The sequence below is a fragment of the Ambystoma mexicanum genome, chromosome 11, assembly GCF_040938575.1.
Source record: "Ambystoma mexicanum isolate Mex_15411 chromosome 11, UKY_AmexF1_1, whole genome shotgun sequence".
NCBI lineage: Eukaryota > Metazoa > Chordata > Amphibia > Caudata > Ambystomatidae > Ambystoma > Ambystoma mexicanum.
The window spans coordinates 873,275,917-873,302,847 of NC_090934.1; the positions used below are offsets into that span (position 1 = coordinate 873,275,917).

General features: G+C 46.2%; 1 protein-coding gene across 5 annotated transcripts in view; it reads right to left on the minus strand.

The window, feature by feature from the left end:
* The window catches only part of ANO9 (anoctamin 9), a 640,562-nt gene that overhangs the window by 287,834 nt on the left and 325,797 nt on the right, over positions 1 to 26,931 (minus strand). For all 5 annotated transcript variants that reach the window (XM_069623932.1, XM_069623931.1, XM_069623929.1 and 2 more), the window contains exon 5: positions 16,923 to 16,969. In XM_069623932.1, coding sequence (XP_069480033.1) covers positions 16,923 to 16,969 — 47 coding nt within the window. The remainder of the gene's footprint in view (positions 1 to 16,922; positions 16,970 to 26,931) is intronic.

Consider the following 26,931-nt stretch of genomic DNA (forward strand, 5'->3'; position numbering starts at 1 on the left):
GGAGTGCCTGGCTCCTACTCCTGTCGCATTAGTGCCTACTGTTCACCCAGAAACACCCCCTTCAACTACATTGTTGCCCCCATCCCCTTCTCCCATCATTATTCAGCAAGTGGAGGATATGATTCAGTCCCCGACGCAAAGCATAACATGCACGAAGAATACATTCAACAAGCCGGCCAACGTCACTGATCCCGACTTACCGGCTGGCGAGGACGGGGCGGCCGCTGTCCCAGGGTCATTGTGTGGGGTGGAGCAGCGGTCGTGGTGGCCATGGCTCCGGTTTGCATGGAGGCTGCCGCGGAGCGGCCACAGGAAACGGGGATGCTGACTACGGCCGCGGCCGCTTCTGGATGACACTGGTGGGCGGGGGCGGGTTGTTAGTGCAGCGTCGATGTGCGAGCACGGCGTTGCCTCGGAAGCCGTGCAGCGTCTGTTGGACTTGGCCGAGGCGTGTCTAGTCAGCCGCTCGCCCTCTCTGGGTCGGCGTGGCGGCCGAAAGCCATGTCTGGTGGAAGATGCAATGTTGGATCTGAAGATGATTTAGAAGTAAGTGTAATTCTCGTTTCTCCCAGGGGTGGAAACGCGATCTTGACCGGAACTTTAAGTGTTGATCAATGTGAAGCTCCTGCATCCACACTGAAAACCCCTACCCCTGAGGCATACTTAATGGATCCTCACTTCAAAGCACCCATGTTTAACACAGCGAAGGTCCACCCTACATTGACAAAAGAAACTCTTTAGAGGTGGTGTCTTCTGTATTACAAAATCTGATCAACTTAAACATATCCCGCGCATGTAAACGGATAGCTGCGTCTACCCCGGTGCAGGATTCGATGCATAAAGCCCCCCAGAAAAGGCACTGCGTTAATATTACTGATGTAAATCGAGATATATGGGGATCTGGCAACTACAAAAGACTTAAGTCACGAGAGATTGTATCTTCGGACGGGTCAGTACAGTCACAAGAGGGCAAGGTGGCCGACTCCCAGAAAAGATTGCCTTCCCACATTAATGCAGCGCGCGATCCTAGGATGAGAAATCAAATCCAACCAAGTCAATCCTCAAGTTGTGAGGACTTGTCAGATGACCCCACTACAAGGGACTCTTCGCTCGTCGAGCGTCCATTTCCAAAAATTCGGAGAGAACGGGCACGGTTTGTACGAGCCGCACATGAGCCACAGGGGAAAGCTGGAGGGGGGTGCCCTGCCCCATGTGTACATGTGCCTTCAAATGACCTTCTAACAGCCCTAACAGCTGCAATGGCAATCTCTCTTACACCTTTAACCAAGCTGTACGAAACCCTAAATGAAAATGTGAAGGATGTTACAGCTTTACTGGCTATGATGAACTCAAAATTGATGCACCTGGAAGTAATGCATGGCGCACAAAAGACCAAACAAGAAGAAGTGAATCATAAAATATTGGCGGGCATAGGATCAGCTAATGATGCAAAACGGAATGACAAGATGGATAAAAAAACTGTTCGCAGAGGTTGCGAAAGAAGCCCCGTCTCTTTTTTTCGTAAAATCACATACAGATCAAAGAGATGAGGAGCTGGGTAATGTTGGCAACATGAAAGATATGGTAACGAAAGAACAATCATCTTTCGTAAAAGTTCCATCCAACACCGTCAAGTTAGCCAAGAAGGCTGCCTGCCAATTGCAGCCAGTTCAACCCCTGAAACAGACTCCCCAGCCCATCATGCTATCGGAAAGTTTTGTAGCGGAAGGGAATGACTCACTCAATCTAGGGCCTAAGGTCGCCTCTCCACTGGTAGTAATCAAGGTGGGAAATCTGAACAACCTCAGTGAGATACAGAGTAAAATTGATGGGCAGCCCAACTTACTGGAAAAGTCGTTTAATAGGGCATTTCTGCAAGCCAAAAATGCATTACATCCAGCCTTACTGGACTCTCAAAAGGCATCTGGCTCATCTCCTCCACTGAAAGTGGTGGATCAGGCAGCTGGTATGAAGGAGGTGCCCGTTGTTATCACAAAGTCTGCAGGCCTGTTTCTATCTTTGGAAGTCTAGATGCTGAAGCTGAAACTAAATAAAATGTGGATGCTAAAAATAAAATCCCCCTCAAATGAAAGAGCAAAAGAACTTGCCAGCCTGTAAAAAATCTCAACAAAAAGGAGCTCGAAAATTCATTCGCAAAATCAATATGTTTCAGCTTGTAGATAAAGCAATCACTACCAGTCTGAAATTAGCAGACACAATCAAAGAGAACAAAGTGGCCCAACCAGAAACAGTGGGAACTAACATGAAACTTGTGGAAACTCAGCGAAACGAGGAGGAATTGGCAATTCATGAAGAGTTAATGGAACTATCAACCTATGAAGACCCTGCGCAAGTGGCTGCTGAACTTGTGAAAGCCCCTCTCGCAGCTCCATGCACTCAAAAAGTCACTCTACTGCCAACGAACTCAAAAGCGTTCAGTGAGCCTAAGAACTTGGAAACAGATCCCTTAAACCCCAAACGGAGTATGCCACAAAAGACCAGGTTTCACCAACTAACACAACACGAGAGATCAAAGAGAGGTTATGTGAGTTGGTCCCTCTTGATGTAGAAGTAAGGGATGGGGGCCCAGAGCCTAGGAGCCCGGAGTTCATTATGTTACAAGCAAAATGGGAAAGACAAAGGCCAAGCGTGCAGACGAGGCACCAGGATGTTGGTGGACCGCGTCAACGTCTTTTGAACGGGGTGACATTTGTAAGAGGAAATGAAGCGCCAGCGGCGGCACCTTCGGCTGCCGTTCCATCTACGCCCCAGAAATTCGACCACCATCAAGTGGAAACATTAGTAAAAAAATCAGAAGACAAGGAACCGGCAGGAAACAGCCCGAACCTTGGAACCGACTCCCTTGATAAACTAATGTTGGAGAGGCTGGCATGCGATGACAAACTAATCTTGAATAGAACAAACGTGTTAAGACTGCTCCATCATATACCTCGGCTCCGATCTCTCGATTCGAAAGACTTGAAAATTGTCGAATTCCCGGACGATTTGTGTACCGATAAGGTGATTCTGCACATAAACTCTAATATAATTGCAAACATAATCCTAGATGCAGATGAAGAATTGTTATGGTTACGATTCGATACTTACAAAGTAATGGAACCTGAAAGGTGTAAAAAGTGGAGCGGAAAGATGGAGTAGGCGAAGCATGGCTTACTCAAAAGGGTAAGTCATCGTCTCTGGAAATCTCGCAAAAAACTAAAGTAATCGAACAGAATCAGCAGGAACAGTTTGGTCAGATTGGACCAACCCTTAAAGTTCAACAATCCGCACTCACACCTCAAAGTGTAGTTGCTGTTGAGCAGGTGGAGTCACCTAGAACCAGCCCAAAGGCGAAGATTAAAATTACAATAAACAATGGTGGTCCAGCCGATAAGTCTGCTGTAACAAAAACAAGTAGCCTAATGGAACACGAACCTACGCAAGAATGGAATTGGCTGGCCTTGGCCTTGAACACTAACTCTCACAGCTAATGCTCGAAGTCCAGCGTGGTTCAGGAATGTTCCTTTGCTTCATGGAACACGCGTGGCTTCATACATCTCCTAAATAACGACTGGCTACACGATTTACAACTGATCTGTCTTCAAGAAACTTGAATGTGTGATTTGCCAGTGATCTCTGAATTTGAATGTGCTTTGAATCCAGCCATTAAAGCTGAAAAGGGGCGGCCGTTAGCAGGGCTCTTAATGATGATCAAACGGTCCTCAGGCTACCGGTTGCTAAATTCTAAGAACTATACGCCCTACATTCAAGTTTGTGAGATAAGAAAAATCATTGGTACACCGAAAGTATACAATGTGATCCACATAATCAACTTATATTGGAACCATCGATGGACCGGGACATATTCATTCATTGATGAGGTTACCTCAATAATTGATAACCTGCTAGAGTCAACCAGTGGAAGTCGCTTGATAGTCTGTGGTGATCTAAATATTGACTTTTTCAAACCACAGAGTGTCGCCAAAGGTGAATTAGCTAAAACCTGGTCAGAAGAACTAAACGCAAGAGGTCTATCAATGTTAAACGGCTGTACCCAAGGAGACATTCCAGCAAAGCCTACGTGGCAGCGTGAAAGCCAAAGCTCGATCATCGACTATATCTTTGCCTCTTATACGATGCATGCGAGGATAAAGACCATGGGCCTCATTACACGGACGGCGGTAAGGGTTAACGGTCACCGTTAATGGCAACGGTGACCGTTAACCCTTACCGCCGTACTACGAGGTCCCTTTGCGGGTTGGAGGATTTAACGCCTGCTTCTTGCAGGCGTTAAAATCCAACCCGCTAAGGGACCTCGGAGCTAATTACGGCACCGCAAAATTGCGGTGGCGTAATTAGCGCCTTCCCCATTTCCATAGAGCCCTTTGGGGCAGAAATGGGAATGGGGAAGGGCAATGGCGGAAAGGGGATTTACCGCCCCTCCAACCTTGGAATGGGGCGGTAAATCCCCTTTCCGCCAAGGCGGTGCCGGTATTTTACCGGCATGAGCCATGGCACTAATAGCGCCATGGCTCACCGCCTTCCGTGTAATGAGGCCCCATGAATATTCTTGCAATGGTCAACAGTGACCACGAAATGCTGGTATTAAAATTTCAAGATATAAGAGGCGTGCAAAGCAAAAAATGGGGCACAAAAGTTCGGGTGGAATCAAATCGCCTACGTGTAAGACTGGAGGAACATGAGGTGGCCAATATATGCTCCCAATTTAAGTCGACACCGGAGGAGATTGAATATGCACCTATATTGTCGCAATTTAAAGCCAAAAACAATGGAATGAAAAACTGCTCATTTCAGAAAAAACACTGTTTCGATCTAATGGTGATGCATTGCAAAAGTACTATGAGAGCTGAAATCCGGAAAAATAATCAAGGACCAAAGGAAGAAATAACGGCAAGAACAAAGTAACCAAACAGTCCTATAAAAATGGGATTAAAAGCCATCAATTTGTACTACACCAGAATGATGCGGAGGCTATGTTGAAGACTCTAACAAATAAGAACAGTGGTGAGTTCTGGCGAACCATTAATTGCATGGAAACACCGCAAGAGGCATTGCAAGTATGCCTGGTTCCAGAAACTGAGTGGGCGCATCATTTCACTGCGCTATATCACAAAACTCTTGCTCCAAACTTGGCAACATCTAACCTAGCATCATGGAATTTACACTTTACAAGAGATGACATCCGAGAGGTAATCATGAGAGCAAAAAATTCTAGGGCGCCGGGTTCCGACGGTTTGGCGAATTTCATGATCAAATAGTTTCCTGATCTTTGGGCTGACCTGTCTTCTGATCTTTTTGCAAGAATCAACTCGCAAAAACAAGTGCCAACCTCATGGAAGACAGGGATAATAGTGCCAATTTTCAAGAAAGGAAACAGATCTTCACCGAAAAACTTTCGTCCGGTGGCTCTGCTTGATGTACTGGGTAAGATTTACGCGTCTTTGATGCAAACAAAATTGATCAACTGGGCCAGAACAGCTAAATGAGTGGACGAAAGACGAGCAGGTTTCATGAAATTTGTTGGGTGTTCCCTGAACCTGCTTGTCCTAAACCTACTGAAAATGGAAGCCCTGCGAGCTAACATGAAAGTGTATCTTGCCTTTGTCGACTTTTCTATGGCATTTGACATGATTGATCGGGAAGCGTTGTGGCAAAAAATGGAAGTGTGGGGTTGTCCGGCAGATATACTTGCGGCAATTAAAGAACATCATACTTCAATTGCTATTCGACTAAATCAATCAGGTTCCCGGTCAGCTCAAATTAAGACGCTCAAAGGGGTGAAACAGGGATGCCCGTTGGCAGCTGCAATTTTTAGTCTTTTCATTTCCGACATCGGTGAAGCGATTCAATCTGTGAGGGCTTTTCCACCTAAGCTCAACTCATCGCAGTTAAGTTGGTTGTTGTACGCCGACGATTTGGTAATCTTAGATCTAACCCCGATTGGCCTTCAACGCAAACTTGAGGCAGTGCAAAATTATGTGAGCATGAACAATCTGAAGATAAACACAGCAAAGACTGAAATACTGGTGTTTGAGGACTTAAGAACAAGCCAAAAGTCAAGGGTCTCAAAATATGTGTGGTCATTAGATCAAGATCAACTACGTATTTCAAAAAGCGTAAAGTACCTGGGTATGATTCTGAACTCTAGTATCTGTGATGAGCCTTGGGTAGCTGAATCCAAGAGGAAATGCGGCCAGCTGGCATGTCAGGGACTTGTGATACACAGAAACTTCGGGCGTTTTTCAATGCAGCCGCTACAAAACTTTTACGAACAGAAAGTGGTCCCGATCCTGACCTACGGTGCGGAAAACATCTTTGGATGCCCGTCGACCCATTGGGCTTTACTGGAACACACGTTCTGGACCAAGGCATTATGCTTACCAATCGGAATTTCTACAGCCTGCATAAGGTATGAACTCGCCCTCGTTTCGCTGCATGCCCGGATCTGCTGGAACCAACTAGCCTTGTTTTGGAAATCCAGAGCCGAGGAGGGAATCTTCCAATTCAAGATCTTCCACAATGTGTCAGCTAGAGGCCCAGATATTCTATCTCAATGGGTGAAACGATGTGAAGACCTCTTAAGAATTAATAATATCAGTTTGGAAACTCTCCACTCAAATCCTACGGCAGCTAAAGTGATGATTTGGTGTGCCGATTGGATTAGTATATGTAGTGAGCGCCAATCTGCTAGTGAGATGAAAGACGCTCCTGCCGAAGCAAGAGGCTACAATGTGCTACAAAAATATCTGAATCGCTTCCCAAATTCGAAAGCCAGCAGACTTTTCATGTTATTCCGGCTAAATGCGATTAAAACTAAGGAGCGGACTAGCCATTGGACTTGTAATGTAGGACTAAATTTCACTTGTCGCTTTTGCAACAATGAGCTGGAATCCCTCAGGCACCTCATGCTTTTCTGTCCGGAACTAAAGGATGAAAGATCTATTCATCTGGACCAGTGGTATGATGACCATCAGTCGGTGTGCGCGGAGGAATGGTGGCAGAGAATGTGGAATGTTTGGACATGAATTTAATTATGCCCCCGACTTCTTTTTTGGCCGTAATTGAAGAGAGACTAAAAAATGCAATTGAACGGCCCCTAGCTAAAGATGTCAAGTAAATTTAAGGACGATTCAGTAACGCGAAAACCTCGATCAGGCGAGGTCCTCTGGAATTACATGACATGGGATGTGAGAAGGGAGGAGGATAGCTGGGGCACAATATTAATGTTTTAATTGTTGTTTTGTTTTTTGTAATATTTTAAAGGTTTGAATTTAAACCAATAAAATAAAAAAAAATTAAACAAAATATGTTGAGGGTGCTTCAGGACCTAGTTAGCGTGCTCTTCTTTCCTGGCTGCAGGTTTCCTTCTGAAGGGCCGAGTGTTTTGCTAGCTTTCTTGGTGACTGGTTCGACACACACATGCCATCATCTGCATGGGACCTGGGAATGCTCCCCAGGAAATGAGCTGCACCTGGCTGCCTCATGCACATTTCATATCACAGAAGAAATATTGTAACCCATTGAACTGTGCATTCTGTTGCAGTGGCGTCGCCAGGAATCAAATTTAGGAGGGGCACAGAGGGGGCCACAGACAAAAGTAGGGGGGCAACAGACAAACGTAGGGGGGCGCCTATCAAAGGGCAATGTGTGACGTCAGAAGCACTCCTGCGGATAATCTTTTATGCACACCAACTACCACGCCCCTTTTGTGCACCTTCCCCCCCATCCGAATGCAGGCACTAAACCATTAAGTCACTAATGACCCATCATAGCGGGTTGTGCACTACATTCTGATTGGAGGGGCCCTGTGTGCGCTGTGCTGGCGGACACAGCGCTGCTGACAGTGCAGAGAAAGTAGCCACGCTGAGGTGGGGGGCACAAGGGGGAGCAGGATTTGCCCACCCCTACCAACCCCTGCTAGCGACACCACTGTTCTATTGGCCTCCAGTTCCTAGCCGCATTCACTGTATGTATGGTTTAGCGCATGCGGTGACAGTGTCGGCATAAGGACATTTAGCATAATTTAGGGGGTGGTCTCAATCTCCTTCCCGCGCCGCTCAGTTGGATAGCCCTGCACCTGGCGCCAGGCTGCCCGGCACTCAGATAAGCCCTGCTTTGATGTCGATTAGATGCAGGCAAATGTAGACATGTACCAGGGCCGTAAAGTCATGCCGGATGTGCAGTAATCCTGGACTAACGAATGCAGTAATCCTGAAATATCCCGCGTCCAGGAGTGGGGCAGCTCTGATGCACACCATTACTATTCGAAGAAGATAAAGTGCCCAGAAGGGTGCCTACTCAGTGCCCGATTATCCATTTGGCCAAGTGGGCACTGGCCTATGGGCGCGCTCCTTTTAGGGCCCCCGCGACAACGGATCAAAAAAAAGCGGTGCAGAAAATTAGAAACGTTTTAGGAGATCATTTGCGAGGGGGCCTTGACATTTCCACTGCCTCGGTGCCTCCACAGGGTTTAATCCTGCACTGTGCCTACTGTGTCCATGCACCAGTCACGAAGGTGAGGATTCTGGCATGCTGGCATTCTCACCCCCTTTTGACTGCAGCACTTCTTTTCAAAGGCAAGCAGGTGCAGTCGCACAGGTGGAAGAGAGAGACATGGACATCCAACTTTTGGGTGGTGATAATGTTATGGTTAATACCCAAAAAAGGTAGGAGGTATTTAAGCCATAAGTGTGCTGTATTTACTACATACAGTATTTCAAAATACTGGGAGTAGTGTGCATCACGGAGAAGCGGCGACTTTAAACTTTTACTAATCCTTACCGGCATTGCGAGCAAGTGAGCGAGGAAGGGCTCCTGCTCTTGTTGGGATCCGCTTCCTGGAGGAGGCGGCGACTGCGAGGACTGACACGTGACTGATCACGTGACCCAAACGCTGTATTTCAAGGAGAGACAGCCACCCTTGCGGCGTTAAGCCCGACAGGGGTAAAGGGCACTGGCTGTTGTGCAGCTGTTAGGCACTGGTGGTGCACTGAGGGAGACTGCGGAGGTATTTCCCTCTTTGATCCCTCCAGGATTTTAAATCAAGCCAAAACAGCAAGTGCGGATCCAAATACCACGGTGCACGTACAGGTAACCAGCTTATACTATTACTATTAGATCATTGAAAAAATTGCCTGTATAAAACGGGAGAGAGAGGAAGGAGAAGGTGACTGATTTGAACTAGGCATTGCCTTAGTGCCAAAAGGCCAAGGTACCTTGGGAAAGCTAAAAGCCCTAAACTCTCCCTAACCTTCTTATTGCCTATACTATCACTGCAATCCGCTCGCTATTCTAGGCAAACCTTTCGGGAGCGTGGCAATAAACTGCCATAGCCCAAGGTAGTGGTGCTGCTCAAAAAAGGCGGCTTTTATCTATTCCCTCCCTTGGACTTGAGCAGAGCTAGGAAAGAAGTTGTAACTAAATCCATCTTGGTTAAGAGAATGCCGGGTAAGGCATCAAATCGAAATAAAATGGCAAGGGGGAGGAAACCCTATGGCCTACGATCTAATAAAGGACCTATAGCGGACTTGAGTAAAACTCCTTTGGCGGAAAATGGAGATATGAACGCCGCAGGAGGCAAAGAGGTGGTTCCCCTAAAAGGCCCTCTGGATGCATACTTTCCCAGTAAACCACAGGAGGGAAGTCACGCGACTGGCCCAAAAAAAGGGAATACGCCTCAAATAGAGGGAGAAGGTAGTTATCTACCACTAGATCTTGATAATGACTCCCTGCTACAGTTGTGCTATGCCCTACAGGAGCAAGTGGGTACACAAGAGGGGAAACAAATAGAGGAAAAAGCTGGAGGGTCTCCTGTCCTTAGAGATTTTATACCAGACACCCCGGCGCAAAGAGGAACTATGCTGCCGACCTTGAAGAACTTGGCTAATACCCCATCGTTGGGGGATGAGGAACACCCCATCCTTGTATCCTCTGCCTCGCAAACAGACCCTCCTTTGTCCTCCCCCTCACCAACTATCACCCCTATATCCGCACCAATGGAGCCACGTTTATCGGCTAGTCCAAATATGGCCTTTGACTCTGGAAATTCTGTACATAACCTTGCACCATCAGATTATAGCACTCACGAAACATCACAATCTGAGAACTCAACACTTAACTTTGCCATCAAAATACTGCTAAAACTCTGTGGTAGGATCCATGAAGATCAAATAGCTCAGGGGAGAGTGGTCCTGGCTCTCTATAAACTGCTGAGAGACTCTATCAAACTACCAACCATCCCCTGCATTGACTTGCGGGAACTACCACCCACTGCTTTATCTCCAAAGGGTCAGGGAAAGACAATCCCAAGACCAACACTAGACAAAGAAACCACGATGGAGGAGGAACATGGACCTCCTCTTACAGGGGAGCGGGTGGTGGAAAATAGAACACAGCCCTCCAGAAAACAGAGAAGACTGGCAAAGAAAGCTGAGGAAAAAACCCAAAATTCCCCCCCACCCCGAAACTCTACCCCGCGGCCACCAGTTAAAAATCTATCTAAAAAACAACGTAAACGGGTGGCCAGAAGGAAACGAAGATCGGCCCAAACAGTGGGCACTTTAACCAGCTGGTTAATGGAGGAACAACGGGGACAACCTAGCCAGCACTCGGAAGCCCAGATGCAAAATTGCTCTGAACTAGGAGAAGGGCTACAAAATTCTGTATCTATTCCCAGGCAGGCAACTGAGGCTGCCGTACCGACCCCTCCTTTTCCCCAACACATGCCTACCAAAACTCCTCGTGTGGAGAACAGGGAGCCCTCGAGTGACGAAAAATTGGACATCAAAAAAGTTACTATAGCGCCCATTGAGGGCGAAAAAATGGGCACTCAATTAAACAGATCTGCACTCTTTGCTCTTCTTTCAAAAATCCCATCACTGAGGATACTAAATAATAGCGATGTCAGCTTTGTTGAACCCTCACTCCAAAAGGGAGTAAAATTAACCACAATTCATTGCTGCTTACCAGAGACCGCTGCCATGATAAGGGCAAACTGGTCGTCCCTAGAATATCTGGGATATAAATTAGACGTTCCCATACCTACTGTTTTGATGGAGGAAACGTGCCTGAAATGCTCTTGCACTTGTACCACTGGTGCAGCCGGATCAACAACATCAAAGGCTGCACATAGTCTCAGTGATGAACAAGGGTGGGAATGGCTACAACGAATGTTTGACCAGAAGAAAAGGGAATGAACTTTTACCATCATTAGTTGGAATACGAGGGGATATAGACATTGGATAAATGAGGGAGCCTCCTATAATATCCTCTTAGCTGCGGACATATTCCTACTGCAAGAAACTTGGGTAACTTTCGACTTGGCGTTCGATGGATATACTATATTTCAATGTATGGCAGTAAGGGGAGACAGGGGTAGACCGAAAGGAGGTCTCCTAATTGGTGTTAAGTCTACATACAACCCGAAATTGATTCACCAGGACAACCCAGGAGGAAATGCCTTGGCGATTGAAATAAATTCGCCGGGTGGTTGGGCAGGCTGTAATAAGGTCCTGATAATTAATATCTATGATCCGCCTGGTGAGCAGAACACAGAAGCCATAGGAGATAAATTGGATACAGTTTTGTCTGCTTGGTACACAGGGGATAATAAGCCAGCAGTGATACTTTGTGGAGATCTGAACGCAAAATGCTTTGACTTGGAGGGGTGTGGGAACTACCACTATGTCCAGAATACATGTGATATGCCCCTAACGAGGAGTAATAACAAAGGAAACCTCTGGTTGGACATTATTAGAGAATGGAACTTGACCTTTCTAAATGGCCGAACTAGGGGAGATATACCTGGGAAAGACTCCTGGACTGTGGGGGGAAAAAAGCTCTGTTCTGGACTATGTGGCCGTATCGGAGTGTATCCTCTCATATGTCATGCATTTTGACATCATGTTGAACGATTTTAGCGATCATGGATCCCTCACATTGGTTCTAGAGGGTGGAGGGGATAGTACAAAGGTGGATTCTTTTAAAGATTTGGCTTCTAACCTTGCGGGTAATAAGATTAGATGGACACACAGATATATTGAAAAAATGACCTCTATCACCTTCCCTAGTGATAAGACCATCAAGCAATTAATGTGGGGTAAGAGTCCTGAGGAAATTGAATCTTGGATTACCCACTTAACACACTCACTCTTTAAAGCTAATCCTACTCCAATGATAAGTTGGAAGAGTGGGGGTAATCGAACATTTGATGCTAATATCAGAGACCAGAAACGCCTTATGAGAAGAGCCCTAAGATCCTTAAGAACACACAAAACTCCTATCACTGAGGTGGATATATTTACTTCGGAGACCTTAAAGATAAAACGTAATTATCACAACTGGCTAAAAAGATACCGCCAGACTCAAAAAAGAAGTAAATGGCAAAAATTTGCTGAAGCTCTTTGCAGTAAAAATAGTCGCAAGATCTGGCAAATATTGGCAAAGGCGGGGGGAGAACAGAAATTGAAGGTCTTAAACCCCATACAGGGAGAAAAATGGGTAGATTATATTTCAAACAAATTCTTCAGAGAGAATACGATCAATACACAAAGCACTATGGGGGCACTAACGTGGCACCTCCCCCTGAGCTATAGTTATATAAAACAGGCTATATTGAATTTAAAATCATCCAATGCTCCCGGCCCAAATGGCCTGGCTAATGCGGTATTGAAGCAGGACCCACATAATTGGGCACAGATACTACTCACACTATATTCTAGGATCTGTAGATCTAGACAAATTCCTTCTTCTTGGAATAAGTCTATATTAATACCTATATATAAAAAGGGGGAGCGCACCTTACCCGCCAATTATCGCCTACTCTCAATGCTGGATGTGAGCAGTAAAATCTTTAATACGCTGGTTCTTAAAGAGATTGAAAATTGGGCTTCTGAAAGACAGATTTTGCATTATGCCCAAACTGGCTTTAGACCCGGAGCAGGCACTACCCATAACATCAGGGCCCTAGACATGCTAATAAATAACACCATGAGCTGTAAGGATGCCACACTCTTCATTGCCTTTGTAGATTTTACAAGTGCTTTCGATCTGGTGGATCGGGATACCCTGTGGTGCAAGTTAAAAGATATGGAATGCCCACATTGGATCTTAGATATCCTGATAGCCCTACACAGTAATACCACTACAAGGGTCCGCCTTAATGACCGGGGGGAGGTATCCAAAGAGATCTGTACCAACATAGGAGTAAAGCAGGGATGCGTAACGGCTCCTATGCTATATAATTTATATGTAGCAGATCTGCTGGCACGTATGGCATTAAAATCAAACTGCCCACCTAAATTGAAGGATACCCCACTTACGGGAATGCTATACGCAGATGATCTAATTTTATTTGACCGGACATTAACCGGTATTAAGTCTCTACTTAATGAACTACAGAAATACTCGGCTAAATTGGGCCTTGTTATAAACTTGGAAAAAACAAAAATAATGGTTATTGCAAAAAAAGGGCCAAGACGATCTGGCATTGATACTAATTTGGGAACTATTGCAGTGGTGAAGCAATACCCATATCTGGGGCTTGATTTTAGGGCCTTATCAGACTATGAAGCCATTATCAGAAACAAAAAAAGACGAGCTAAACTGCTCACTCTCCAGGCATGTAGATTTGCTAAGGGGACTGCTGGCTTTAGCATGGCTGGTATCATGAAGTTGTATATGCAATGCTTTGTCCCTGCTGTTCTATATGGCCTGGAGGCCTTAGCAATGCAAGACTTGATGTGGCTAAACATACTAGAGGGACACTACTGGCGCTCTGTCTTTGGCCTGGGACCGTCTTGCTCAGTACAGTATCTAAGATTGGAACTGGGTCTTGTCTCTTTGAGAGGGATGGCACTGCGCGCGAGAGGTTCCTTCTACTTGAAAGCCTTAGCCAACCCACGTTGTAAATTGCTCAAACTGGCAGGGCAAAGCTTTGACCTGGAAAAACACCCTAGCGGGGGATCTTATAAACAATTGAATGAATCACTGTTTACGGAGATTGACTGGCCCTATGAAAAGCTAAAACACTTACTGTTTATGCACCAGAAAAGAGCTTTCCAAGATAAGCTGAATAAGTGGGACTGGTGCTTGAATGTGGAGCATTTAGCTACCTTAAAAGGGTATGAGGCAGTACTTCATGTCACTCATAGATATCTTAGACCCCAGGTGTATCTCTTGCTCACCCCGGCACCTGATGTTAGACGCTTCTTGCTACAATTAAGAACAAACCAGCTCCCCGTGCTTACCATAATTGGCCCAAGGTTAAAAATCCCTCGTGAATCTAGAACATGTAGAATATGTAAGAAAATAGGAGCACTAGAATCTGCTCGGCATGTACTAACACTTTGCCCAAAATTGGGACCGGTATACATGAACGCATATGAAAAATGGGTCCACAACCTTGAGGCAATAAAAGATGAGTTCTTTTGGTACGGATGTTTGAACCCAGTCACTTTAGGCCTTCAGCTAGCTCTCTTTAGGGTATGGAACCATGTGAAGCCTTTACTTCAGTGAAAACCTTAACACTTTAGCTTTAAAGTGATACTGAACGGTCTTTTCAATACACTACTCTATTGGGCTGGGGAATTCCCAACAACTATAGGTGCTCACCTGGTAGAACAACTTACCTATTTTTACTTATTTTTACTTATCAAACTCTTCTACGTGGTTGCTATGTGATGTATTGTATTTTCTCATACTTTTATATTTTTATATCTTATTTTTTATATCTTATTTTTATATGAGTGAGCTGATATATCTTATCTATGTTCTGTTTATGTTCTGTCTGTATTTTGAGATGTATATATGTGTATATACTTATGAGTTGTGTAAAATCCAATTTATGGATTGTATCACAATAAAGTATAAATAAAAATAAAAATAAATAAAGTAAGTACCTCAAAACACAAAATCAATAGATTTGGAATAAAACAGGTGTGTAAAGTGCTGCCATACTTGAGCCCTTAATTTGGGCCTGTGTATTTGCAACAGGGGGAGCATCGGGCAAACCTGGGGGCCCTCATGTGACCTCAGCATCCGCTTGGCTTTGCTCCAGTGTATGCACCGTCCCAACGCTATAAGCACAGAGACTGAAGCTGAGAGCAAGAGGTATCGGCAGGCAGAGCGCAGACTAGGTGAGCCAAGCAAGGCTTTTCTTCCATCAATATCCAGGTAACTAATTTGGCCTGTATAATTCTCATTGGTTATTTATAACGCGCTTAATACCCAGAGGATTCTAAGATCGGGCCGGGGATCGAACCTGTGTTGCTGCTCCGCATTGTCTTGCTTCCAAGGCGAGCCGCAGCATGAGAGGATGGAGGAATAAAACATCTTTACTAGCGACAATTGAACATTTTGCGACATTAAAAAGCAAACTTCTGTGGCACAAAATTGTATTTATCCCACCATTTCTGTAGCACATTTTTTGTTGCCCAGAGGCTGCTAGAGAGCCAGGGTGTAAGAGAGTCAAGTTGAGAGAAAGAGGCAGTGTGTGCGAGGCTGCCAGAGGGTCATGTTCTCCTTATTAGTAACTATAGTATGGGGTCTCGGCTATCCGCTTAATAGAAAGAGTCCCAGATGTCCCAGGCTTGCCAGAACCTTGTTTGGTTTGCTCTACTTTTTGGGATTAATGTGCGTGCCTATTTACACTATTACCTTTATTGGTTATCAGTTGTAGCAGTGCAATATTCCCATGATGAAATGCTGCCTGGCCTAAAGTCCGTTTTGTATTTGCATCCCGATAGCTGCAGTTTTACTCCCATTTATAACATGACTTAAGCCCCATAATAGAAATAAATCAAAGTGGTAATGCCATTGCAAAGCCATGTATCATGGTTAAAACATAGAGCAATATATACAAATTACTCCTCAGCCCATGCAGCGGCTCCCCTACCATCCGCTCAGCCCCATAGACAGTAAGGACCAGTCACTGGTACATTCGGCCCTCTGGCAACATCAACTCTGCACCCCTGCCTTACACTCTGCAGTTTTTCCTGCGGTCTACAGTCCTCCATTCTCCCTCTAGCTTCTTCGGCTTTCCGTATTGTTTCTCGAAGTCTGTCGTGCTCTCCCTCATCCTTTCACCCCATTCTGTACCGCGCACCTCTTTCTGGCCCACCGTTCCATCTGCTTTCTGCCCTCTGCTCTGGCTCATCGTTCCCTCGCCCCTCCTTCCCACAACGCCCACTCCATGCTTTTTTACACATCCCTACCAATCTGGTCCACCGCTCCCCCTTTCTTAGTCCTTACATTGTGACTATTTTTATTATTTTCAAAATGCAAATTTTGTGTTTAAAAAAAAAGGGAATTGCAATGTATATAAATACTGCTGATTTTCGCATTTGTTTTTTGCAAAATAGGTCAATTTTGCTGATTTTCGCATTTGTTTTTTGCAAAATAGGTCAATTTCGCGTTTATTTTTCTATTGAACTTGAGAAAACAGAAGTGACAATCATGTGGCAAAACATTTCACAGACCATGTGCTGCCTGCACAAGGATGTTATTCCAGACCCTGGTCCCCCATGTATGACTGAGGTCTGCACATCAGTTCTTGTTAAAATGACAGCGATGGCACCTGTTGCACAAGGCAGCGCTAGATTTGCAGGGCCCATCTTTAAGAAGAGGAATTCAATGCTAAGGGAACGGTGATGCCGGTGCAATGACTCCAATCTCTGGAACACCTGGTAACTCCATTCGATGACTCCATGGCCATGCTCTGTTCGTCTCAGGCTCTCCTCTGTTGGGTTGACGTCATGCCACGAAAAGCACAATAGTTTGCAGTTGTGTGCTATATGGACGCCATTTTAATTCCATAGTCTGTATCAGCATGCAGCATTCAAAAGCTCCCTGGCAGGTACTCAACTATTGAAGCAGTTGCAGAAAAAATTAAAATACTTCCTTACCTCTTTTTATTTCAATTTTGTGCAAGATAAAGTAAACAATTCGTATTCTGAAAGAGAGAGAGAGAGAGAGAGAGAGAGAGAGAGAGGGAGAGAGAGACAGAGAGACAGGGAGAATGATAGATATTGATTAGTCAAGCAGAAAACATTCTACGGCCATATAAACATACAAGTTGGTTATGCGGGGTTACACAGCCGAAAGCAATGACAACTATAATACAAACTTGTGTTCAAGCAAGAAAGAGCCACACAATGGAATGGCTGCCTGTCCTCAACTTCATGAGCAGTCCTTCTTTCATTGGGCAAAGGAGGAGAGTTATTACCAGCTTCCAAAGCACTCAGCAAGGAGGGGAAACCTCAGATCTTTCACTGCTGCACATTTTAATTGTGAGTTGGATCAAGGATATCAGAACACCTTGACATTGAGTTGTCAAAGTGCCGTTTAGCAGCTCTTTTCTCTACTTGTTTGGTGTAAGTGTATCGATATTGCAACTGTGTCTACTGTGATGTTTTTGTTAGACACTTTAAGGCCCAATAAAGTCAGTACATGCAAGAAAAGGCCTCTATCTGTTTCCACGCCATCATAGGGCTGTGCCATGAAGCCTGGCAACAGAGACGTTTTAATGGGAGGGCAAAAGGGGCACTTGCCCAGGGCCCCCACCTTGGAGGGGGCCCCACAGGGCTGCCTGATCTGAAGAAGTAAGATTCCATTGTTCACCAGTCTTAAATAGCACACGTCAGGATATTTTGTGGGGTGCTGCTGAGGCTCTAAACTCATTGCCTTTCTGTTTTGGCAAGTACATTCTGCCTTGATCAATTCATCATGTATTGCTTTCTATGGTCACTGTGGTATACATAGTTTGTGTGTTCCTTATGACACAACTCTGTAGCATTCTTTCCTTCCTGTGGGAATTATGTTGATCATGTGCAATAGGCAACAGTGAAATGTATATTGATCAATTGAGTGCCACAATGGTTCAGAAGTTAGCTCAGTATATGAAGCACCCCTTGCAGAGATGTGTTCATATGCAAAATTAGAAGATCACATTCCAGCAAGGCTGGCGGAGCCTTTCCTATATCTGAAGTGTATAAACCTGCCTGCATATGTACTTGGTTTAGCAGAACAATATCTGCTATTATCGGCAATGTACCTGCACCAGATAGGGGTTGCTATAATAACAAACATATCCGTGTGGTAAAGGTCTAGAAATTGGTTTGTACAGATGGGGTGTTGTAAAACCTAGGCAATCACCTCCAACGATGGCATAAACTGTTAGTCCAAGAGGTGAATAAGTATCCAAATTCAATGCTGTGGAACAAAAGCGTTCATCCTTGTATCCTGGATTTGCCAGCAGACGATACAGTGATCCTGGTCAAATCATCTAATATATCTTACATTACTGTGCTGTCTTCTGTGAGGTTTGCCTTCTTGCATGCTGCTGGTATCATTTAGCCCATTACTTGATCTTTCTTCTTATGTAGGCCATTTGGGTGGAAGGGTTGGTAGACAGAAGAGAGCGGACCAGATGTTACAGGCCTCGGGCAAGCATATTGTACGGTCTGCTCGTGTGACCCAAGAAGCGGTTTTGCCTTTTGGTAAAAGTCGAAGGTTTTTATGCACGTTTATAAATGAAAATGTCCGAAGCCATTGTTTTGGAAGTATTTAAAGCTTTAAAATACAAAAGGCAAAGCCAGATTAAATTTGTTAAATCACATTGATTGGTATGCTGATATTCCCTTAATGATGGAGAGAATGAAACTAGAATCATTCCCATTTTGCATAACACCCTTCTATAATATTTTGTTTAAAAATGGTCATGTTTAGTAATGTGTTGGTCTTCAAATGCTACATCTTTATCATTCTGATTAGAGCAAAAATGAAGAGGGTAATCGGACTTAAAGGGAGTAAACGTGCTTATTATGCTGCAAGACAGCATATCAACCTATAGGTTTTGAGCGCGGCGGGTGGTGGCCGCAACCAGTATTCTTGATCCCTTAATTCCTTTGGTTTGGTGGAGGGGAGCCCCAAAGATGTTCGTGCCCAGGGCCCCAAAAGTGCTTAAGATGGCCCTCCCTGGCATAAAGGCAACTTGTGGATCTATGTCCAGGTTGGTGTGTTTCCACCAGGGCAGAGCTCAGATTCTCCACTTGAATTTAAAACGTATGTACTAGAAATTCCACTTGACACTGTAGACTTTTTGATTCCTACTCTAAACATCACCCCTGTAGGTCAGACATTGGGGCACAAGTATTCACAACTAGATCTTTAGGCATGACCACTAGAACTAAAGACATTCTTAGTGGATCTATAGAACTCCTCACTAAAGGTCCTGTCTGCCCCTGTCTGTGCCTGGCCGGGCTTCTGGGCTCTACACTTTTACGATTAAATCCATAGATACTCCATCATGTTGGATACTCTAACCATGAACCTCTGAACTGTGATATACCCCCTCTTGCCATCACGTGAGTACTGTCTCTTGCTTGGAGGCTGCTTTCGTCCTTACTTGACTCACTCCCTCTGCCTCTCCAGTCATTCACATGGCAGAAGTCCCCTGTATTACGGTGAAACTTCACTCTGCTTCCACACCCTGAGCCACATTTCCACTGACCCCCCATCTCTGTACTGCTGTGCTGCCATTCCTATATCATCCTGCATTGTATTTGTCTGCTAGTGGAAAAATAGAATTTAGGCGTGCCTTCAGCCTACATTGTTTTGTACTCTTAACACCCACTTGGCCAACTGTGTATTAGATTCAGAACTGTCCATTGCAGCACCCCTAACCCCCTCGCTTTTTCTCTGCCCCTCACTTCCTCCTCTTGCTGCGAGATGGCACTCTCCATCTCCCCAATCTACTCCAACTGCTAGACCATCACCTATCCTCCCTCTCACAAAGTCTGGACAGAAAAACATAAAGACATCCTTGCTGCAAACACTGGCCTCCCAATTACAGACACCTATGTCAGTGCATCCTCAAGAGAAACCTTCACTGACATCCTCTTCTCTGTCCCATCTCCTGACTTATGGACCTCTCACCTCATTGCCATCCTCCCATCTTACTCTTCCACTTCCATTAATGGCGGCACCAAGTGGGAAGTCCTCCTTACAGGCCTCTTCTCATCTCTCTGCTGCATCAATGTCTATCTCACAGGCAGAGTCCTTGTTCAAGACCCTCAGGCCAACCACCTTCTCTTTGACCGTATCCTGCCATCGCTCATCGATTTCCTTCCTTCCCCTGCCTCTCCACCTTCTATCCCCTCTTCCCCACCACTTCTGTCCAAAGTCCCACATCCTGACACTCTGCCTCAAAAAACCTGCGAAAGGCAGCGATCGTTTCCACCTGGCGACCCTCAACTCACGCTCAGCCATCAAACACTCTGCTGACATCTGCCTTCTCCTTGACACGGACCTGGACATGCCTGCACTCACTGAAACTTGGTTCAATGCCAGCTCAGTTAATTCCTTCGACTCACTCCTACAGACAGCTTTAAGATCAGCTAAAAGCCTCGACCCCACTCTGCTGGTGGTGGGGTTGCCTTAATCTTCCCAGAGTGGATTCCTTCTTCCATCCTACCCACTCAAACCTATTTGTCCTTTGTGAGCATAGTATGCAGATTGGTCATCTCTCCTTCCACCACCTTGACCATTGCTACCATCTACCAGCCCCCAGACACTTCTTCTCTGTACCTTTCTGAGTGGGCAGACTTCTGTTCCTCCCTACTCTCTACCACCTCTAACCTGCTACTACTTGGTGACTTCACCTAGACTCCCCTTGCGCAGCAACCACCCTCTTCACTGACCTCTGCTCCTCCCTATCTCTCTCCATTCTTCCCTCCGGCCCTACCCATTCTGCTGGACACCATCATCCACTCCAACCTCACTCTCTCTACACCCCTGGTCACCCCTCTCTCCTGCTCTGACCACTCTCTCCTCTCATCTGGGTCTCTATGGCCCTGTGACAACTCCTCAAAGCTGTGCCAACCTCGTTCACGAACATCCGATGAAATGAGTGTCAGCTGCTGCCTTCTCTTACACTTTCTTTCCCCCATGCCCACCCAACACAGACTATCACTAATTCTGCCATCAGCAACCACTAGCTTACCATTACCAACACCCTTGACATTCTTGCCCCAGTCATGAGGGTCCACCTGAAACCTCCCTCCAAGCATAGCACCTGGTACAACTCCGAAAGTGCAGGGCTGCTGAACGGAAGTGACACACTTCAGGCTAAACCTCTGACAAACTGGCCTGCCGACTGATCCAGAGGCACTACAGACTCTCCAACAGTGCCAAAAAAAGCGGCCACATTCAGGCAGGAGTGTCCAATGCATCCAACATGACTGAGCACTTAAAAATCGTCAGTGAACTGGACAACCCGTCCGCAGTATGTTCTGCCCCTACTCCTCCCCAGGACCTCTGCAATGCACTCGCCTCTCACTTCATTTCCAAAACCAGGACATACTGAACAGCCTTGTCACACACTCTTCCAACCTAACCCTCCTCCCTCTGCTCCCCTCCCACTTCCCCTCCTCCTTCCTCCTTCCTCCTTCTCTCCTGTCTCCCCCGTCTCCCCTGAAGAAGTCACCAGAGTTCTCAACATCAATGAAGGTTGCTTCTAAACAGGTTGACCATGCTCTTCCATAACCATCAAGGACAACATCTCCTCCCTCATCCCTGCTCTTGCTGATCTCTGCAACCACTCCTTTGCTACTGGATCTTTTCCATCCACCGTCAAGCACTCCCTTGTGCGCCGCCTCCTTAAAAAACCCTCTGGAGACCCTTCCTGCGAAGCCAACTACCGCCCCATTTTCATCACCCCCTTCCTGGGGAAACTGTTCGAGAAGTTGGCTCTCCCCAAACTCATTCCTCATAACGAAATTGTTGGCGGCCTACACGACCATCAGTCTGGATTCCAAGCATCCAGAGGCATGGAAACTGCTCTTCTAAACACCCACAAATAACTGCTTGCATCCTATGATTCCAACTCCCCCGTTGTCCTCATCCTCCTTGATCTCCCGTCTGCATTTGACACAGTGAACCATTCTATCCTCATAAAAAGGCTCCATGATACACTTGGTATCTCGGAGTGGGCACTGGACTGGCTTACCTCCTTCCTAACGGACCGTTCCCCCAAAATCATTCTGGGCCCTTTCTCCTCCCCTATATCCTCCTCCACCTGTGGCATGCCCCAGGACTCCATTCTTTTGCCCTGGCTCTTTAACATATACCTTTCTCTGTTGGCACACCTCATTTTCTCCTTCTCCCCCAACATCCAGTGCTATGCTGATGACACACAACTCTTCTTCAAACTTCTTACTGATGCCTTTGCATCTTCCATCACCCCTGACTGCCTATCTGCCATCCAGGCCTGGTGCACTACTAATGACATCTGCCTCAATGCCAGCAAAACAGAGATTCTCCCTACTGGGTCCCCTGTACCCTACTTATTCCCTTCACTCTGGCCTTCCTCCATGGGCTCCCCTCCCTGTCCCCTCCTCTGAAGCCAGGAATCTCAGATTCATCTTCGACTCCTGCCTTTCCTTCATCCCTCATATTCAGGACATTGTCAAGAAGTCCCACTTTCAGCTCTTCCTTCTCAAAGGAACTCTACCCTCCTCACATTCCCCCAGAGACTCAATGTTACCCGGGATCTGGTTCTCTCCAGGCTAGACTACTGCAATAGCCTCTTCCTTAATCTTCCTTTGTCCACCCTACGACCCCTCCAGCTAACCCTGAATAGGGAACTGAGACTTATCCTTGGCCTCAAGCCCAGAGACTGCATCTCTCCTGCCCTAGAAATCCTTCACTGGCTCCCGGTCGCAACACAGATCAAATTCAAAACCCTCCATCATCCACAGGGCTATCTGGGGCCGGGGACCACTATCTTCAACGCTTCCTGACCAATTACTCCCCTTCTAGACTCCTGTGTCCCTCTGGCACCAACTTCCTGCAGGTGAAATGGTTGGCTAAACAGAGAGCTGGGGGTCAATCACTTTCCTTGGCGGGCTCCCTTCTGTGGAATAGCCTCCCTCACCCTCTGTGTCTTGAGCAGGACCTCAAGTTCCAAAAAAGCATCAAGACCTTTCTCTTTACCTCTTCCTTCTCCTCCCCTCTTCCCTACTAATCATACAGTAGCGTGACTGATGTGCAGGACCCTTATGTATCCTCCGGTTCCTGGCTCCAGACATCTCTCATCCCAGCCGCTGTCTATATACTGCACTTGCTCAGGCTCAGCCTCCCCACAGGAGGTTGCACTTACATTCTTCTCTTCCTAGCACTTCACCCTGAGCACTTCTCCATGTGCACCATAGCACCTATCCCTTACCCCCCTGCCCTCTACACTTGCACGTTCTGAACACTCACAAGGCATATCAGGTTGGTCTCCCCTCCCTGTTATTCACATTATTTATTTGTACTATTAATTCAATTATTTATCCTCTAATTCATGGTCTACCTTCCCCTGTCTCCTGTCCCCACCCTGTTGCCCTGTGGGCGCTTTGAAACAGTTTTGCTATTGTTTAAGCATCTAACAAATGACCAATAAATAAATAAATACATCTCCACCCTTCACTACTGGAACTCTAAACTTCTCTATGTAAACTCTAGACTCTCACCACTAGTATGAGCCAATCACTGGGAGAGTAGCAGTGGAAGACGGTATCAACGTTGACTGGCAGACTCGCTACCTTATCTGGCTGATCGGTAATGTCCTCCTCTTCAGTGGAACACAAATCAGCTCCCGGTTCCCTTTCCTCCTCACCTGAAGTCGAAGAGTAGTTAAGTTTCTTTCTCCTGGCGTGCAGAGCGGGTACTCTTTTCTTCTTAAGGAGGTAAGGTAGGCCTCGAAAGGAAGCCACCGCGGCTCAACAGTGAAGGCACGGGGACCCCCCTCCGCGACGGACAAAATACATAGTGAGGGGAAAAGCCAACAGCGTAAAAACCCCTCGGAGCACTGAAGCACGCTGAACCGGGACCATAAAAAACGGTGAAGGAACACGCTGCAGATCCACTTGAGGTGAGTAAGGGGGTGAGCGACTGAGAGGCAAGTAAACAATGAAAGCACGGAGCACCGCCAAGAGGAAAACGTAGATGATCGAGAGCAACTGAGGGAAATTCGAAGTTGCAACGCGCCGAGTCGCCTAGTGTAGAGTGGTAAATACACTTTGGCGGCGGCCATGTTGGAAAAGACTAGACCGTTTGCGCCATTCACGAGAAGACGTGATAGCGCAGTTCAATGGTGGCCAAGTTTCCACCTCTTCCATAGCCGCCAGTAACTCACGGTTGTGACAGTATGCCCCCCTCTAAGGTGGCATCCCCCCGGCTTACCGGAATGCAGGTTGTGGAACCGGCATACCAAACGGGGGGCATGAACATAAGACTGAGGTTCCCAGGAATCTTCGGACGAAGGAAAGCCCTTCCAATGTATGAGATATTCTAGACGTCCCCAGTGATAACGGGAATCCAGGATGTGGGAGACTTTGTATTCATCAGAGTTCGGGTTGGGTAATATGCGAAGTCTAGGAGCTTCCTGCTTCCTATCGTCAGACACATAGGGACGTAACTGAGGAGTGAAAGGTTGGATGAATCCGACTGAGTGACTTGGGCAACTTAAGGCGATAAGCAACTGGGTTAATCTTAGACAGTATGTCAAAGGGGCCAATGTAACAGGGAGACAGCTTGGATGGTCGGACCCAGCGAGGTAAAAACTTTGTAGACAACATAACCTTAGTACCCTTTTCCCAAGCCGGTACTTGTCTTCGGTGTCGATCTGCTTGTTCTTTGTACTGAACGCTTGCCCTTTGAAGACTCTGTCTGGCAGTTATGTGGGTTTCTCTTAGTTGAGCCAGGCTGGTTTCTATCGATGGAATGGAGGTGTCCTTCCAGAAGGTGGGTATTATAGATTTGGGGTGGTACCCATACGTACAACAGAAAGGGCTCATACCTAGAGAGGCATGGATAGAGTTGTTATAAGTGAATTCAGCAGTTGGGAGAAGAGATACCCAATTGTCTTGGGACTGGTTTACAAAACACCTCAGGTACTGTTCGAGGGTACCATTCAACCGCTCAGTTTGGCCATTTGTTTGAGGATGGAATCCCGAAGAGAGAGCCCTCTCAATCCCCAATAACTTGCACAATGCTGACCAAAACTTAGAGGTGAACTGGCTGCCACGATCGGATACAATCGTTTGTGGAAGACCGTGTAGTCTGAATACATCCTTAAGGAAGACTTCGGCTGTAACCGAGGCCGAGAGTATGCTGGACAAAGGAGAAAAATGTGCCAGTTTAGAATAGGTATCGATAGTAACCATGATGCACGTACAACCTTGGGATACAGGTAAGTCCACGATGAAATCCGTAGAAATGTTCATCCAAGGACCTGGAGGGATCGGATTGAGTTGAAGCAACCCCAACAGCTTCTGGGTGGAGTTCTCGTTTCGTAAACAACTCAAACAGGTCAAACCGGTCCGAAAGTAAGCCTGAGTGTCCGCCTTCATGTTGGGCCAATAGAAGGATCTGTGGAGCAATTCAAGAGTACCACTTAGACCCCGATGACCTGCGACCTTCGAGTCATGACACCACCGAAGGGCTTGTACCTGGAGATTGTGTGTAGGGAGGAGCAACCTCCCTCGGTTGAAGTATAGTCTGTCCTTTATTTCGACAGGTATTCTCCCTAGGCTTGGAGTGAGTTCTTCTAAAGAAGGAAAAGCTCCCCTAACCTCCTCCAGAAACAATGACACCGCCAAGACAATCCTAGTATGGGGGAACATAAGTTCTTTCTGATATATCGGGCTGACTTCTTCTGTTCGGGATAACGCGTCTGCAATTTGGTTTTGGGAGCCTGGAATGTACGTTATGGTAAAATGAAATTGAGCAAAAAAGTGTGCCCATCTGGCCTGTCGAGTATTGTAACATTCCTGTTGCCTCAAAATCTGCAAATTTTTGTGATCGGTACGTATTAGAAAGGGATGCATACTCCCTTGGAGCAGATGTCTGTATTACAGACAAGCCAATTTCATAGCTAAGAGTTCTTTCTCGATGACAGAATAGTTTTGTTGGCTGGCTGTCAAGGTCTTAGAGAAATAAGCTACTGGATGTTCCATGTCGTGGTTGGTTTGCAGGAGGGCAGCACCCGCCGCTGCCGCAGAGGCGTCGGTCTCCAATACAAAAGGCTTCCGTTGGTCAGGCTGCCTGAGAATGGGGGCCGTACAAAATCTTTTCTTGAGACAGATAAAACTGTCTTCCGCATCCTTGTTCCAAAAAAAAGGCGTGGAAGATTTCTTTAGTAGAGAAGTGATGGGAAGCGTAAGTCTCGAGAACTCTGGGATGAATTTCCGATAGAAATTTGCTAGATCTAGAAATCTTTGGATTTCCTTTATCGATGAGGGAGATGGCCATGCGAGAATGGCATCTACCTTCTTGGGATCCATGGTAACTCCCCTTTCAGAGAGTATAAATCCCAAGTAGGATATGGGCGACTGGGCGAAGGCACATTTCTCTGGTTTCACCAGTAGGTGATGTGATTGAGGTCTGTGTAACCCCTCAGAAACTTGGGAAGTATGTTCTTCCTTCTTACGGGAATATACCAGGATGTCATCAAGGTAAACCACGGTGTTGAGACCCAACAGATTGGAGATTATGCGGTTCATGAACCTCTGGAAGATTGAGGGGGCATTAACGAGTCCGAAAAGCATCACTCGATATTCAAAAAGCTCGTAGGGAGTGCGGAAAGCCGTCTTCCATTCATCTCCGGACTTAATGCGAAGTAGATGATATGCGTTCCGTAGATCCAACTTCGTGAAAATCACTGATCCCTGGACCGCTTCTAGAATCTCTGAGATGATGGGCATGGGATATCTGTCCTTGATGGTCATCTGATTAAGACCCCTGTAGTCAATACAAGGTCTTAATTCCTTAGAGTCTCTCTTGGGTATGAAGAATAAGGAGGCGCCGGCCGGGGATCTTGATGGTCGAATCAGACCGTTGGCAAGGTTGTCATCCAAGTAACACCTGAGC